The sequence below is a fragment of the Chaetodon trifascialis genome, chromosome 3 (assembly GCF_039877785.1).
Source record: "Chaetodon trifascialis isolate fChaTrf1 chromosome 3, fChaTrf1.hap1, whole genome shotgun sequence".
NCBI lineage: Eukaryota > Metazoa > Chordata > Actinopteri > Chaetodontiformes > Chaetodontidae > Chaetodon > Chaetodon trifascialis.
This window is the reverse complement of record NC_092058.1, coordinates 28,044,459-28,056,862: the sequence shown is the minus strand read 5'-3', so window position 1 is coordinate 28,056,862 and position 12,404 is coordinate 28,044,459. Positions and strand designations below refer to the sequence as shown.

At 40.7% G+C, this 12,404-nt stretch overlaps 1 protein-coding gene across 1 annotated transcript in view; it reads right to left on the bottom strand.

Annotated features, from left to right (window-relative positions):
- Positions 1 to 12,404, bottom strand: part of fbln2 (fibulin 2) — a 68,845-nt gene that overhangs the window by 53,736 nt on the left and 2,705 nt on the right. Inside the window, exon 3 of the mRNA XM_070959730.1 lies at positions 9,816 to 11,771. Within this exon, the coding sequence (XP_070815831.1) occupies positions 9,816 to 11,664 (1,849 nt within the window). The 5' untranslated portion in view covers positions 11,665 to 11,771. The remainder of the gene's footprint in view (positions 1 to 9,815; positions 11,772 to 12,404) is intronic.

Below are 12,404 nucleotides of genomic sequence, written 5' to 3'. Positions count from 1 at the left end.
GTGAACCATTACAGTGATTAACTCTGGTTTATGTCACAGAGAAATCTGCTCCCTCTGCCTTTCACCATGACTGATCTGTTAGCAAACCGAAACACTGCTGAGCTGATGAAGCAAGCCATGAAGAAACTCTGATAAACAGACATGCTGGAATTTCACTTTGGGTAACATCACATCCAATATATGAAATCATAGCACAATCACAATCTGTCCCAACACCAACACTTGCTACCTTGAAGTAAAAAATGGTTTCTTAGAAGTTGAGAGTTTTGTGGCTCTGACCATACCCATCAGCAATAACATATTCCCAGTTAAATTAATGCAACATCGCAGTTTACAGCATGACAGTGACCCACCATACTTGCCTTGGTTGCATGTACTGTGAAGAGGAAGCTAAACTGTTCTTTGCCTGACTTCTCGTGTGTGTTGCCCTGTTGGACCTACTGCTGCTGCATGCAAAGATCGTAATAAACCTGGACTTGAAGAGATTTTAACTTTGAAGAGATTTTCAGATTGAGGTTAAAAATGTGACTCATTCTTCCCATGAAAGTTAAAATAATATGCTTCATTAAGACGGACATGTGTGCCCCAGTGTGCTCTGAAAAAACCTCCACCACTGCAAAAACTATTTCAATGGAAAGTAGCTGAAGCCTACTCAAAAGTCACTCAATATTGCTAGGTGAGGCCATATGCTAATTTACATGTTTGTGATATTACCACATAAATATTTACATGCTTTCAAAATTAAAAGATTTCATCAACATGAATCTAAATCTTCTCCTATTTTCAAATACTTTTTATGATGGCTGTTCCAGAGGCTGTGGGACTGAAGAACAACTGTATCATCAATAGAGAGGATCCAGACTGTGGAATAAACTCACTGTGAACATATTTAACTTTAAGTTAAGTTTAAAGATAAATCATACACAACAAAAACAAAGGAAAAGGAAGTCGATTGGTCAGCTGAATGTGCTGGTGCTCCCTTCGTGAACACATATTTCAGGTCGGATTTCAGGTCGGCCCAAAATGTCATTATATTTGTCACTAGGCACATTTTCTAGCAAGAGGTTTTAAAATTGCCAAATCAGCAAAAAGTAATTTAATTGACAACACATTCTTCTATACACTTGCAGTCTTCAGGCACTTAGGCACTTGGGCACTGTTGACAATAACCATAAATCCATCACAAGTATGCACTTGACATCTTCCAAGTAGATTAAGTGTAGCTTTTGGGTGGGATCCTACACATGTCAGTGACACGAAGCACAACACACTGCAGTGACTCCAATCTTTCCATGTGGTTTGAATCCCTTAATGTATGAGCCAAATGCTTCTACGTGATGTAAGTAAGATAAATGACCTTCAGCCAGGAAATCCAGTCGCAGTCACTTCAGCCAACATCACATGTGGAACAGCATTTCATCAACTCACTCATGTTATACATTGCTCAGTTTGAACTGTTGGTATGGTAATTCCTTTGAAGAGCTAATACATTTCTGTCACTAATTCAGACATATAGACATGTGTCTTTTAAGCTTTCTGTATAAACTCTGCTACTTGGATTCAGTCCAGATTTCAGATCAAAGTCATGTTTTTCTAAAGCGCACAAGCTCAGTGTTTGCTGTTGTATATCCCAGAGGAAGCGTGATTATCGATGAACAGATGGAAACTTTTGTTCTGTATTTACTGAACACGTGCAGACTACCACAATGCAGGTCTGAGAGAGTCTACTCGATGAGCTCTGCTCATAGAGTTGAAAAAGATTCTGTGGAAATGATCATGTGAAAGCTCTTTTTGTCTTTTTGCAGTGTAGCAGCATGGACAGCCATGAGCTGAGTATGACTGGCATTTTGACTGCAGTTTTTCTCAGGGGACTGTCTGGGACCTTGACTCTGGATCACGTGCATTGGTTGTATAGGCCCACAGGATCCAGTGGGGGCTTGTCTTGAGGAAAAAAAAAACATGCTTTCTGCTATGAAATATTATAGTGTGTTATTTGCTCAGTTGTGTATCTTATTTCTGAAGATGTAATAACTCATGTTTTAGAGCTTTACAGTAGATGGCCATAATAACTCTGGCAGGGTTGTTTATTGATACCAGTGACTTCACTGTTACTTCACTGGGAGCTGAGATTTCATGCTTTTCAACACACTTATAGGCTGCATTGTGTACTGAAACAGTCACCAGCTATTAGAGTGTCAGGACACTTCCAGCAGTACCAAATGCTGCAACATATTTCTGAAAGGAGAGAGACTGGGAGTCTCCTTTTTTAAGCCAGAAAGGCAATTGGAAAGCCAGTGCTGTCATTGCCCTATTTATCATAGTGGTATACATGCATGTCTCTATTAGATCTTAGCTGTGATTGACTGTTCTCTAACCACCCGCTTGCAAATGTTAATCAAACTTGGCAACTGCAACTCAGCAGGCCTGTCAATAGCAATATGTGTTCTACAAATAGTGAAGGGTGGGGTCTTTTTCTATGCCTTTCAAACAGTGAAAACACATCAGCATAAGTTTAAAGACTGGATTAAACTCTGTGTGTGTTTTTCATCTTGAACAGAAGCTGAAAATGCTGAAAACTATAACTAGCTTACTACCTAAAGCAGAAATGTTAGTGTAGTGCTTCTGGCTGCATTGTTCTGTATTTATGTTAGAAAAAGCTTCACTCGGGACTTACACAGGCACTGTTTCAAATTCCCCCAAGGTGTGGTAGGCAGTCCTACATGCTTTTATATCAGAGTTTAAGGTAACGGTTACACTTCAGCAACTGCAGCTGTGCAGAAATTTCCAAGTTAACTCTGAATTGCCAGTTTAGCCTGAATACTCAAAATGAGTGTATCTAAAGATATCTTTACATTTACAATCCAACACACCTGCAGAGCACATCAGTTGTCCAAAAGCGTCTATCACCCTCTCAGTCTCCATTAGTTGTTTTTTTTAAACTGTTTTTAATGGGTTGTTGATAAAAGACAGATAATGGTGGACATTACAAGCAGAAGGTCAGAGAAAGAAAAGAAACACTGCACAAGAACTTAACAAACAAAGACAAATGAACAGAATCGGTCACTTAAACTAAAGGGAATCATTTCAATAGATTAGATATTGATATTGAAAATGGTCTAAGAGTTTGTTGTAGTAAAGATTAGTTTGTGAGCATATGCAAAAAATGGCCCCATGCCTTCATAAAACTATCCTTTAAGTTTTTCCATATTACCAAAGCAGAAGGTATCTCTAATCCAAGTGATGGATAGGTGGAGCAGGGGATTTCCACTAGAGAAGAATCAGGCCTCTAGCCAAGAACGTTACTAAAGCCACAAAGTTCTTCTTGTGACTTGACATTGCAGGCAAGAGGACGACTTCAACTAAAGCAGTGACTGCAGATGGTTTGACAGAGACAAAGATCATTTGTGAAATTGTACTGAATATTTCCAACCAAATGTTACGGAGAGAGGGACATGTCCAAAGCATATGGATAGCGGTAGCTGTAGATTGATGACATGTTTCGCAGACAGGATCAAAGGTGAGCGAAGGTGAGGAACCTTACACTGTAGCAGAGATGAAGAAGAAGTGAACACTCATCCCATCCATCATCTTCAACTTCAAATTGTAAATCGTCCTCCAATTGTGTTTTAATAGAGTGCAGTGAGGTAGGATTCAGTTAATTGATGAAACTACACAAAACAGAGATCATGCCCTTCATAGCGGGTAGTAGGGTCACAAAGGGGTCGACACTAGCCTGCAGGTAAATTAGGAAAACTAGGGTAAGCATTTCTTAGAAAAGTGCAAACCTCAAAGTACCTACAAATGATGTTTAGGAAGATTAAACTTCTGAGAGTTGTTGGAAAGATGCCAATATATTATCAGCATATGAATGATTGTTTGGATACCACAAGCACATCAGGAAGAAAATGTTCTAAAGAAACGTGGAATAATGGATACTAGGAAAGAGACGCTCTGAATGCCAGAACACTGGCTAAATTGTTTCCATATCCTTAGCATTGATTTAACTGTTACATTTTTTGAATGGGGAGAGACAGAGATTCACAGAAGTATGAACAAGAGCAGACAGGCTGGTCTAGAAGAGGAGGATTCCATTATTATCCATGTTGGGGGAGAATATGAGGCCTCCAGACGAAGCCAGAAATGAATTGAATTCCTAGTTAGAGGCCTTGTCATAAAATCTAATATTTGGCAATGCTAGACCCTGGCCTCTGAAGGCTTTACAGAGTCTTGGAGTCTTCCTGTTCCAGATAAATTAAGACATTATCAGTCTTACAAAAGAAGGGCTGAGGAAGAAGAATGGGTAGACACTGGAAAACTTTGGGAGGATATTCATTTTAACAGATGTCATCTGGGCTGCTAGAGATGAATTTATCAAAGAGTAGTGCCCAAAATCACTTCATATCTTAGCAACTAACAGAAGAATGTTGTTTTAGTTTTGTTAGATAATTCTGAGACAAGACTCGGGTTGTCAAAGTTTATAGCCTGCAATGCCGTTTTCCTGTGCTACTCCGTGTTATGACACAGATGAAAAGAACTGCAGTGATTCTACTGGCACAATGAGATTCAGCTTTCCGGCTTTGTGGCTGATGACTGGAATCACTGGTAAGCATACTCGCAAGCATACTTTGTTTAATGTGCGAGACTCATCAGTGACTGTTTCTTGTCACAGTTATAGTAGCCTACATGCTAGAATAAAATTACACAATATCCCTTTAATTCTTCAAATAAGTGCAATCAATACAACAGAAATTAAATGAGTGCCACAAAAACTGTACCTTTTCTTGTTAAGTTTGGGTAAATCACAAGTGTCTATCAAAAAGTCCAAAGAAGGAAGATTTAGAAGATGGAAATGTAAGCCACATACACACTTCTGTCATTTACATTGACAGCTTCTGTCATCATACTCATTAATTAAGACATGACTTTTGAAAAGCCACTTCAGAACTGACTCACCTGAGTCCAGGGACAGAGCGTGTGAAGCAGCTACCTGACAAATAAATAATTTTCTTTTGATTGACCGGCCACTCTGTCACCCTGACAGACTGCTTAGGAAGTCTGTGTGTGGGAGCTTATTTCCAGAGAAGTCAGATAAGAGTCCTAAAGTGATTTGAAGTAAGTCACCGTTTGGTGTTAGCATGCCAAGAAAGTACCAAGCTAGCTCATCACTTGAGTTTCATACTTCTTGCAGTCGGTGCAGTCTACGTGGTGCAAACAGCACACACACTCCACTGATATCCAAGATATAGAAATTAACATTTAAATTTTTGTTATGTTATGATTATGTTTTCATTAACAACTAACTCATAGTTCACAATGAGATTATGCATGTAAAGGCTAACCCTTTCATGCACGGTGTCCACTATACGCATGTTACTGTGAGTCATAGCCAATATGAACATTTTCCAGCAGTGTCATTATCAGTGTATTGACTCCATTAATGCATGGTGACATCACTGGTTGTCTCAATTCACACAACTCTCTGACTTTTCAGCTAAGCGCTGTGTGGACAATCACCAGAGATTGAGACCAGGTTATTGGAGGTGATGATTCACTGTCCTAGCTAGCTACTAGCATTGCCATGCTAACAAAGCCCCTTGCTGTCCAGCTGATCTTTGAAAACTCAGTCTGTGCTGAGTCCTCCCTGGCTAAAGTGATCAAAGAGAGCAGGTTGATCATTTGAGATGACATCTTTAGTGTCCACCACTTTCATGTTGAGTATGTGGAAAGATCTCTGATGGTTCAGAGCTCCCATGGGGCTACAAAGCTGCCCTGCTTGGTGGAGATCCTAAGCAGACACTCCCAGTTGTCAAAACAGCAGGCAGGGTTCAAATAGTCAAAGCTTCCATCCAAATGTCACTCCTCTATCCTCTTACAGAACTACAGGAGAAGAAAAACAATATAAATGTGTGTGTTTGACAAATAATTACTATGATCTTAATATAAAAATATACATATCATTATTACTGCACTATAATTTGAGTTTTCTGTGCGTTTAGGGGTATGTACTTCACCCTTCATCACATCTCTTCCAGATTCACTATTAACATTGCCTGGAGGTTTGCCCAATGTACAGGATATTTTAAAGGGGTGGGCCCAGAGGAATCAGGGGAGGCTGGGAAAGTAGTGAAAGCAATGGAGAGGGCTGGAGTACAGGGACAAAAAAGTCTCAGGGGTCAGGGGAGGGTCAGGGGAAAAGGCTGCAATGTCTAAAGGGAACTGTGTTCTAGTTTATCCAACTCACTGCAGGCAGGAAACAGGTGAAGTGCTGCACTGCAAAAAACATTCTCCTTCTGTTAACCAGATCAGACAAGGCATTGTGTTTTTCTTTTACCTTGGATTTTTTTTAATGTGTGTCAGTTTGTTCATGTTCTGAAGATTATATGTACTGCCACAGAGCTGGAAAAGAACGCTGCAGCCTATTGCACTGACTGAACATAAGCTTGATTGTATGTTCTGATTCTGATAATATGTAAGAGAAAGACACTAGTAAAAAAACGAAGAGTTTTAATGGCCATCTATGTCACAAATGATTTTCTGTTTAAAAATGACATTATTCTCATTAATGTCATGAGATAATACACAGAGGTATAAAGGCAAAAAAAAATCATTTTAATAAGACTTTCAAAAAACTTCAGAAAGAGTCACAAATGCCAAAAGGCAACCAGATATATTTCTAGTGGATAACATGCAAATTCCCTTTCATCTTCAAAAAGATTACTGCAAAGACAATTTTATAGAAAAATTGGGCCACTTGTGTCAGATGTTCAAGAGTTGCCAAATCCTGTGTGCTTTGCTGGTGCTATACTGCAACGATAAACTTCATTATCAGCAACCTGAAGAGGCCCTGCCTGGCCCTCCCCTCTATCTCCACTACAAGATTGTGAGCAGACACCTGTCTTTGGTCCGGGGCGTTTCTATGTGGAGGAAGCACTTTATCAGGAATAAAAGTACCCTGCCAGATAACTCCTCCTCAGCTTATCCTCCTGCATATGCTACAGAGAACACATCAATGTGTCATTTTTAGGAAGAAACTTTGGGATCGGGTCGTGATCCACTAGCCAGTCCACTGCACACAAGTCCCTCCTTATTACCATGAATCAATGTGCAAATGGTTTTAGAATAAATCAAATGTGGCACGCAGTGATTATGTAATTACATTATCTCATCAAAAGATTAATTAAGACCAGCCCCCTAATAGTTGTAGATGAAGAAGTGGCTCATTTTTCCTAGATAGGGATCAATAAAGAAGCAGTCTAAAGTCTTAAGTCATTTTATCATCCACATGCTCTATTTAAAGAGCACTTTGATGAAATGTGTTGAGTGTATATGTCTCACATGATGTCATTTTAGTGCAGAGCTTTACACACGGTGCAATCTAGTCCAATAACACAGGACTAAAACAGTCCTGAAATAAATCCTAAGTTTATAAATCTTATGAACGTGTACAATATATTTACATAGGCAGTGATTACTGAATCATTATTGTATTGCATTACATTATACTGCAATGGTATTTCTATTATTATGGTCAGTCCCTGTATTAGTCTTTAGTGTCGCTACAGTGTAGAGTCTACCTCTGTACATATAATTTCTCCAGGACCCGAACATCTGGATCTGCTACTGCCTCTGCTGCACACACCTCCGACTTTTGACTTTTAAAAGCCCTTTCATTTGCATCAGAAACGGATCAAATAACTCAGATATCCATCTATATAGTGCACTGACCTGCTAAACCATTTCAGCTAAATGTTTAATTCATAGTTCATGATGTTTTCAGCTAAATAAAAGTCCTTCAAGCTTCACTCTATCATCAGTTTATACAACACACGCAGTGATTCAATCTCTACATGAGAGCTTTGACATTTGCTGCTTTTCTGAAATTGGACAGGAACAGATGTGTTTCACTTCTCTACTTTCTTTGAAGTAAATAGAAGAGCAGTATGTTTTGTATGAGCAGTGATGCTGTATGACTGAAAAGACTCTTTTCAACACAAAATCCCAGAAGAACAGTACCCCCATAGCACCAGCCACACTTCTTAATGGACACTACAACCACCTCGGGATACTATGAAATACACTAATACACTGTATATTCATTTAGTATTCCAAACTTTTAAATCTAAGACACACCTCTGAAATAAAAGTATCTGAAGGCTGGAGACCAGAGAGAATTTATGTGCCAATCCAGATTCTCCAGCTCCTGTCTGTCCACAGTGGGAGAGCTGCAGCAGCATGCAGTATGGTGAGGGATGGTGGTGACTGGTATGAGACTGCTGTGAGAGGATGTTCACAACAGGAGGAGTGTTTGACTCCCTGCTCCAGGCAGACCCTGGGCTCACTATTTATGTTCCTATTCAGATACCTGGGGACCAGCGAGTGTCTCCACTCCTTTCATATGCTCATGACATATGGCTTGGCTTGGTATTGAGAACGGGCCAAAAAAGGGAGCACTGTATAGCTAAACATTAGGAAGAAGTTTTAAATGATTTGTGTTAGATTCAAAATGGGGTGCTAAATGCTGGACTGCAGAAAGAATTCTCAGAACTTAAGCAATACAATGAAGGTCTATAAAGTGCTACAGAAAAATGTACTGTTCTGTTTCAGTCTCACCATTTTTATTAACTTAGTATCCAGCAGCAGCACTTTGTGAACTTCTTATATTTTCATTAAAATGTCCACAATCTATAATGCATATCCAGGAGGAGGAGACAAGATTACATTGTTTATCAAATAGCAGGAGCTGATGCATTAATTGCTGCTTCCCACCAAAGAAGGCAGTGCCTCTATGTTGATAGAGAGGTGAGTGACATGCAACAAGGGTCTAGGGCTGTGCGATATGATGACATATATCGCGTGAGAATAGAAAAACAACTATCCTTTCCTATTATGATCTATTGTTTATTTCATTGTGTCACAAATCACAATTTTATAGCCATATTTTTCATCATTTGGGTGACACAGGCAGGAAATTTGCATAGAGATAACACAAACAAAGTGAACGCCGCACAGAATAGGATATTTCAGAACAGGAGGATTCCCCACGACAAAATGAGGAGCTCATACCTAAAAGAGGAGCTAAATCTGTCGATTCGGAATGAAAAGACTGTCAAAGACCAGAAAATCATGCTTTGCAAATTATGCCACAAAACTGGTCCTCACAAAAGACTGAAGACCTTCTTTTACCACCTGCACACCCTATTTACCTATTAATATTTAAATTAATATTTTATATTTTGCTACCCGCTTAATTACAGGAGGGACCGTTTTCATCATTTTAAGATCCCAATATCACAGCCAAAGAAGCTGTTAAAGTTCTCATGGGGGTGAACACAAACAGCCTAGTAAAACACTAACTCAAATAACACAGCATTACTGGATGTTGAAGAACAATGTCAATATTTGGGACTTAAGGAAATTGGATTATGATATATTGGCCAACAGTAATTTTTAAAAGCATAGATTGGTATTTCTATACTGCAATTTCATTTACTTATCAGCTGACTTTAACGTTGATACAAGTGGCCAATTTATTGTTATAGGTTGATTAAAAAGTAAAAAATGTAACATTTACTACAAGATACATTATTGTATGTTCTCTTTTCCAGCTCAGCCAAATGTGGAAAAACAATTGAAAATCATTGTTTCTCCAAATTTCTCACATTCTCATTGTTTTTACATGCAAACTGACAATGTGTGAAGTAGTCTACAGTCAGTCTCTATTTTCTGAGATAGAAATCACAGTCTTGTAAAAAAAATAAATAAATACAGCTGTGAACACAGTATGGTCTGTGCTGTGAAAGCATCCTTTGACTTACCTCCATCAGGTTTGACGAACAAGACAGGAAGATCTTTCCTCTCCGCCTCTCTCTCTGTCACCTCTTCCTTCACCTCTTTGTGGTCTTCACTGTGAGGGTTAAACAGCTCCTGACCTGGCTTTTTGCTGGCCTCACTCTTATCCAGCCTGAACCTTACTGGTGGCTGGGTGGTGGTGGTGGTAATGAAATGGACCATGGGGGTTGTCAGGTACTCAGGCCACCTGGGGAAGCTGGTGCTGAGATCAGATGTGGTCTTTTTGTAGCTGCTGGTTGGATCCCTGCTCTCTGACTCCTCATGGCTTCTCTCCTGTTGTGCTGACTTTATCTTGTAGGGCACATCCCCACCTTCAGGCCCAGTGACACTATGAGATACTACTATTTCTTCCTCCTCTTCTTCCTCTATATCTTCTCCACCCACCCCTCCCTCGCTGTCTGGTACGACTGTCCCCTGTAATTCTTTCTGAGCATGTGAACTTGCCTGGGGATGGACTGGGCTCTCTGTGCTTCTCAGCACGTGTAGTGGAAAGTTCACTTCATCTGAAAGCCTCTGCTGACTGTCTTGACTGTCCACACCCGCCACTGAAGGACTAACATTGATCTGACTCACTGAACCACTTGGTATCACACTATCTGATGCATTTTGGTGATGTGTCATAAACTCAGAGCCTCTCTGATGATGATCTGCACTGTCTGAAACCTTAGGTGGATACTCAGGGTGTTTTCCGCTCCCTAATCCTTGGTTTTGTGGAAATATGACGCTATCTGAACTTCTGAGCACATGCAAAGGATTCTCAAAATCTGTCTGTGTACTAAGATCACTGAATGTGACACTTTGTACACTCATTAGATCCTGTGAGGGCTGCCAAGAAGTAGTGGCATCCTTGTTCATATGTGACCTGACAGTACTCTGCTCTACTCTCAGAGGACTTTCTGTCACTTCCTCTCTGTCTGCAGGATGGCCATGAACTCCATATCGCTCTCTCAGCTCCAGCTTGCTTTGTCTGCCAAAGCTCTGAAGGGCAGAGGTTCTGTCAGAGTTGCGGGACACAGAGATGACCTTGTGGGAGGAGGAGGACTGGGTGGGGAAGACCACAGATCGAGGGTAGGTCTCTGGAGAGTCTGTAGGGCCGTAATCATAATCTTCTGGTTCCTCCTTATCCAAAGGGGGCAATTTGAAGAGAGGGAGGTTCCCATTGGGAGGAAGGCGATGTGGTGGGGATAATTGATCCATGGGCCCTTCCTGGTCAAACCTGTCGGTGTAACTGTTGCCCCTGCGGTCCTCCTCTGTTGATGCAGCTAACATTGGTTTCTGGACTTTGTGCGGATCACAGTCTGGCACAGGGTAGCACATTAGCTTTCCCCCTTCATTGGGGCAGTGGCAGACCCGGCAGTAGTCAATGTGGAAGGAGTGTCCGGCCTCATACTTTTGGCCATCATAAACACATCCGACACGTTCACACTGCATACAGCCATCTGCAGGCTCTGAAACCTCGATGCAGTTTGGTGGCATATCCGGACAGCTGATAAAGTGGCAGCTGATCCGGCCCCCTCCTGCAGGGCAGGAGCACTCTGTGCTGCCATAGTCAACAAAGTAAGAGTTCCCCTCAGGCACCTTGCCATTCTTGAATCCAGCACTGATGCAATCATAGTATTGGTAACCCTCGCATGTGCATCCTTTTTGCAGGCATGAAGCGCAACAGGTACCACTCTCCAGTACTTCTTCAATACAGTTGTCCAGCTGGGGACAGTCCACACCGGTGCAGTCACGCTGGCACAAGCAGACACTCAAGTAGAGAAAGAGGAATGTCCACCTCAGCAGTGTGACTTCAGCTTCTACAAGACCAGCCATGGCACCAGGTGTATGCAGAACAGTCAAAGGAGATCAGGTATCGTCCTCAGCCTTTAGTGGGTCTTCAAGGATTCTAGTACATTCTGCCTTTGTGAACCAAGTCTACTCTGCAAGAGAGAAGAGAAATAGACACAGATGTGCAGACTCAGGCTTATTTCTCAAAATGAAAGCAGACCAACATCTGGCATCATAGTTGAGCTCACGAGAGTCCAATTTTTACAACCTCATAGTTGTCCTGACATTATGGCTACGTACTCTTCATAAACATCAGCTGCAGCACAGTGTTTTGAATCATTATGCAGACTGTCATGATGAAACTTGGAACCTGCCCAAGTCTTATTTCTACCCCATCGCTGATTATCTCCATGAGAAAAATGGCCATACCAATCTTGGATTGCAATCAAACCCAAAGTCTAACTGCTGAACATGGAGATTTCATAATGCTTCAGTGGTTGAGTGTGTTGGAAATTGATCACACTTTATGGAAAGTGCATTCTCTGAAGTAATAAGTGGACCAAAGACCAAAGCGCAAACTCTTCTTTGACTAATGATTCTTGTTCAAAAATGATGTATTTAATAAGTTTGAGACTGGAAGTGACTGGTTTCACACAGCCCCATTCAGTCAGTTCACTAGTTCATTTCAGTGAAATGCAGAAATCAAACAAACAAAATTATGAAGTTGTTTGTTCATTTTGTCAGACAGGATCAACAACATAATCAAAGCTTCTAAATTGACATAA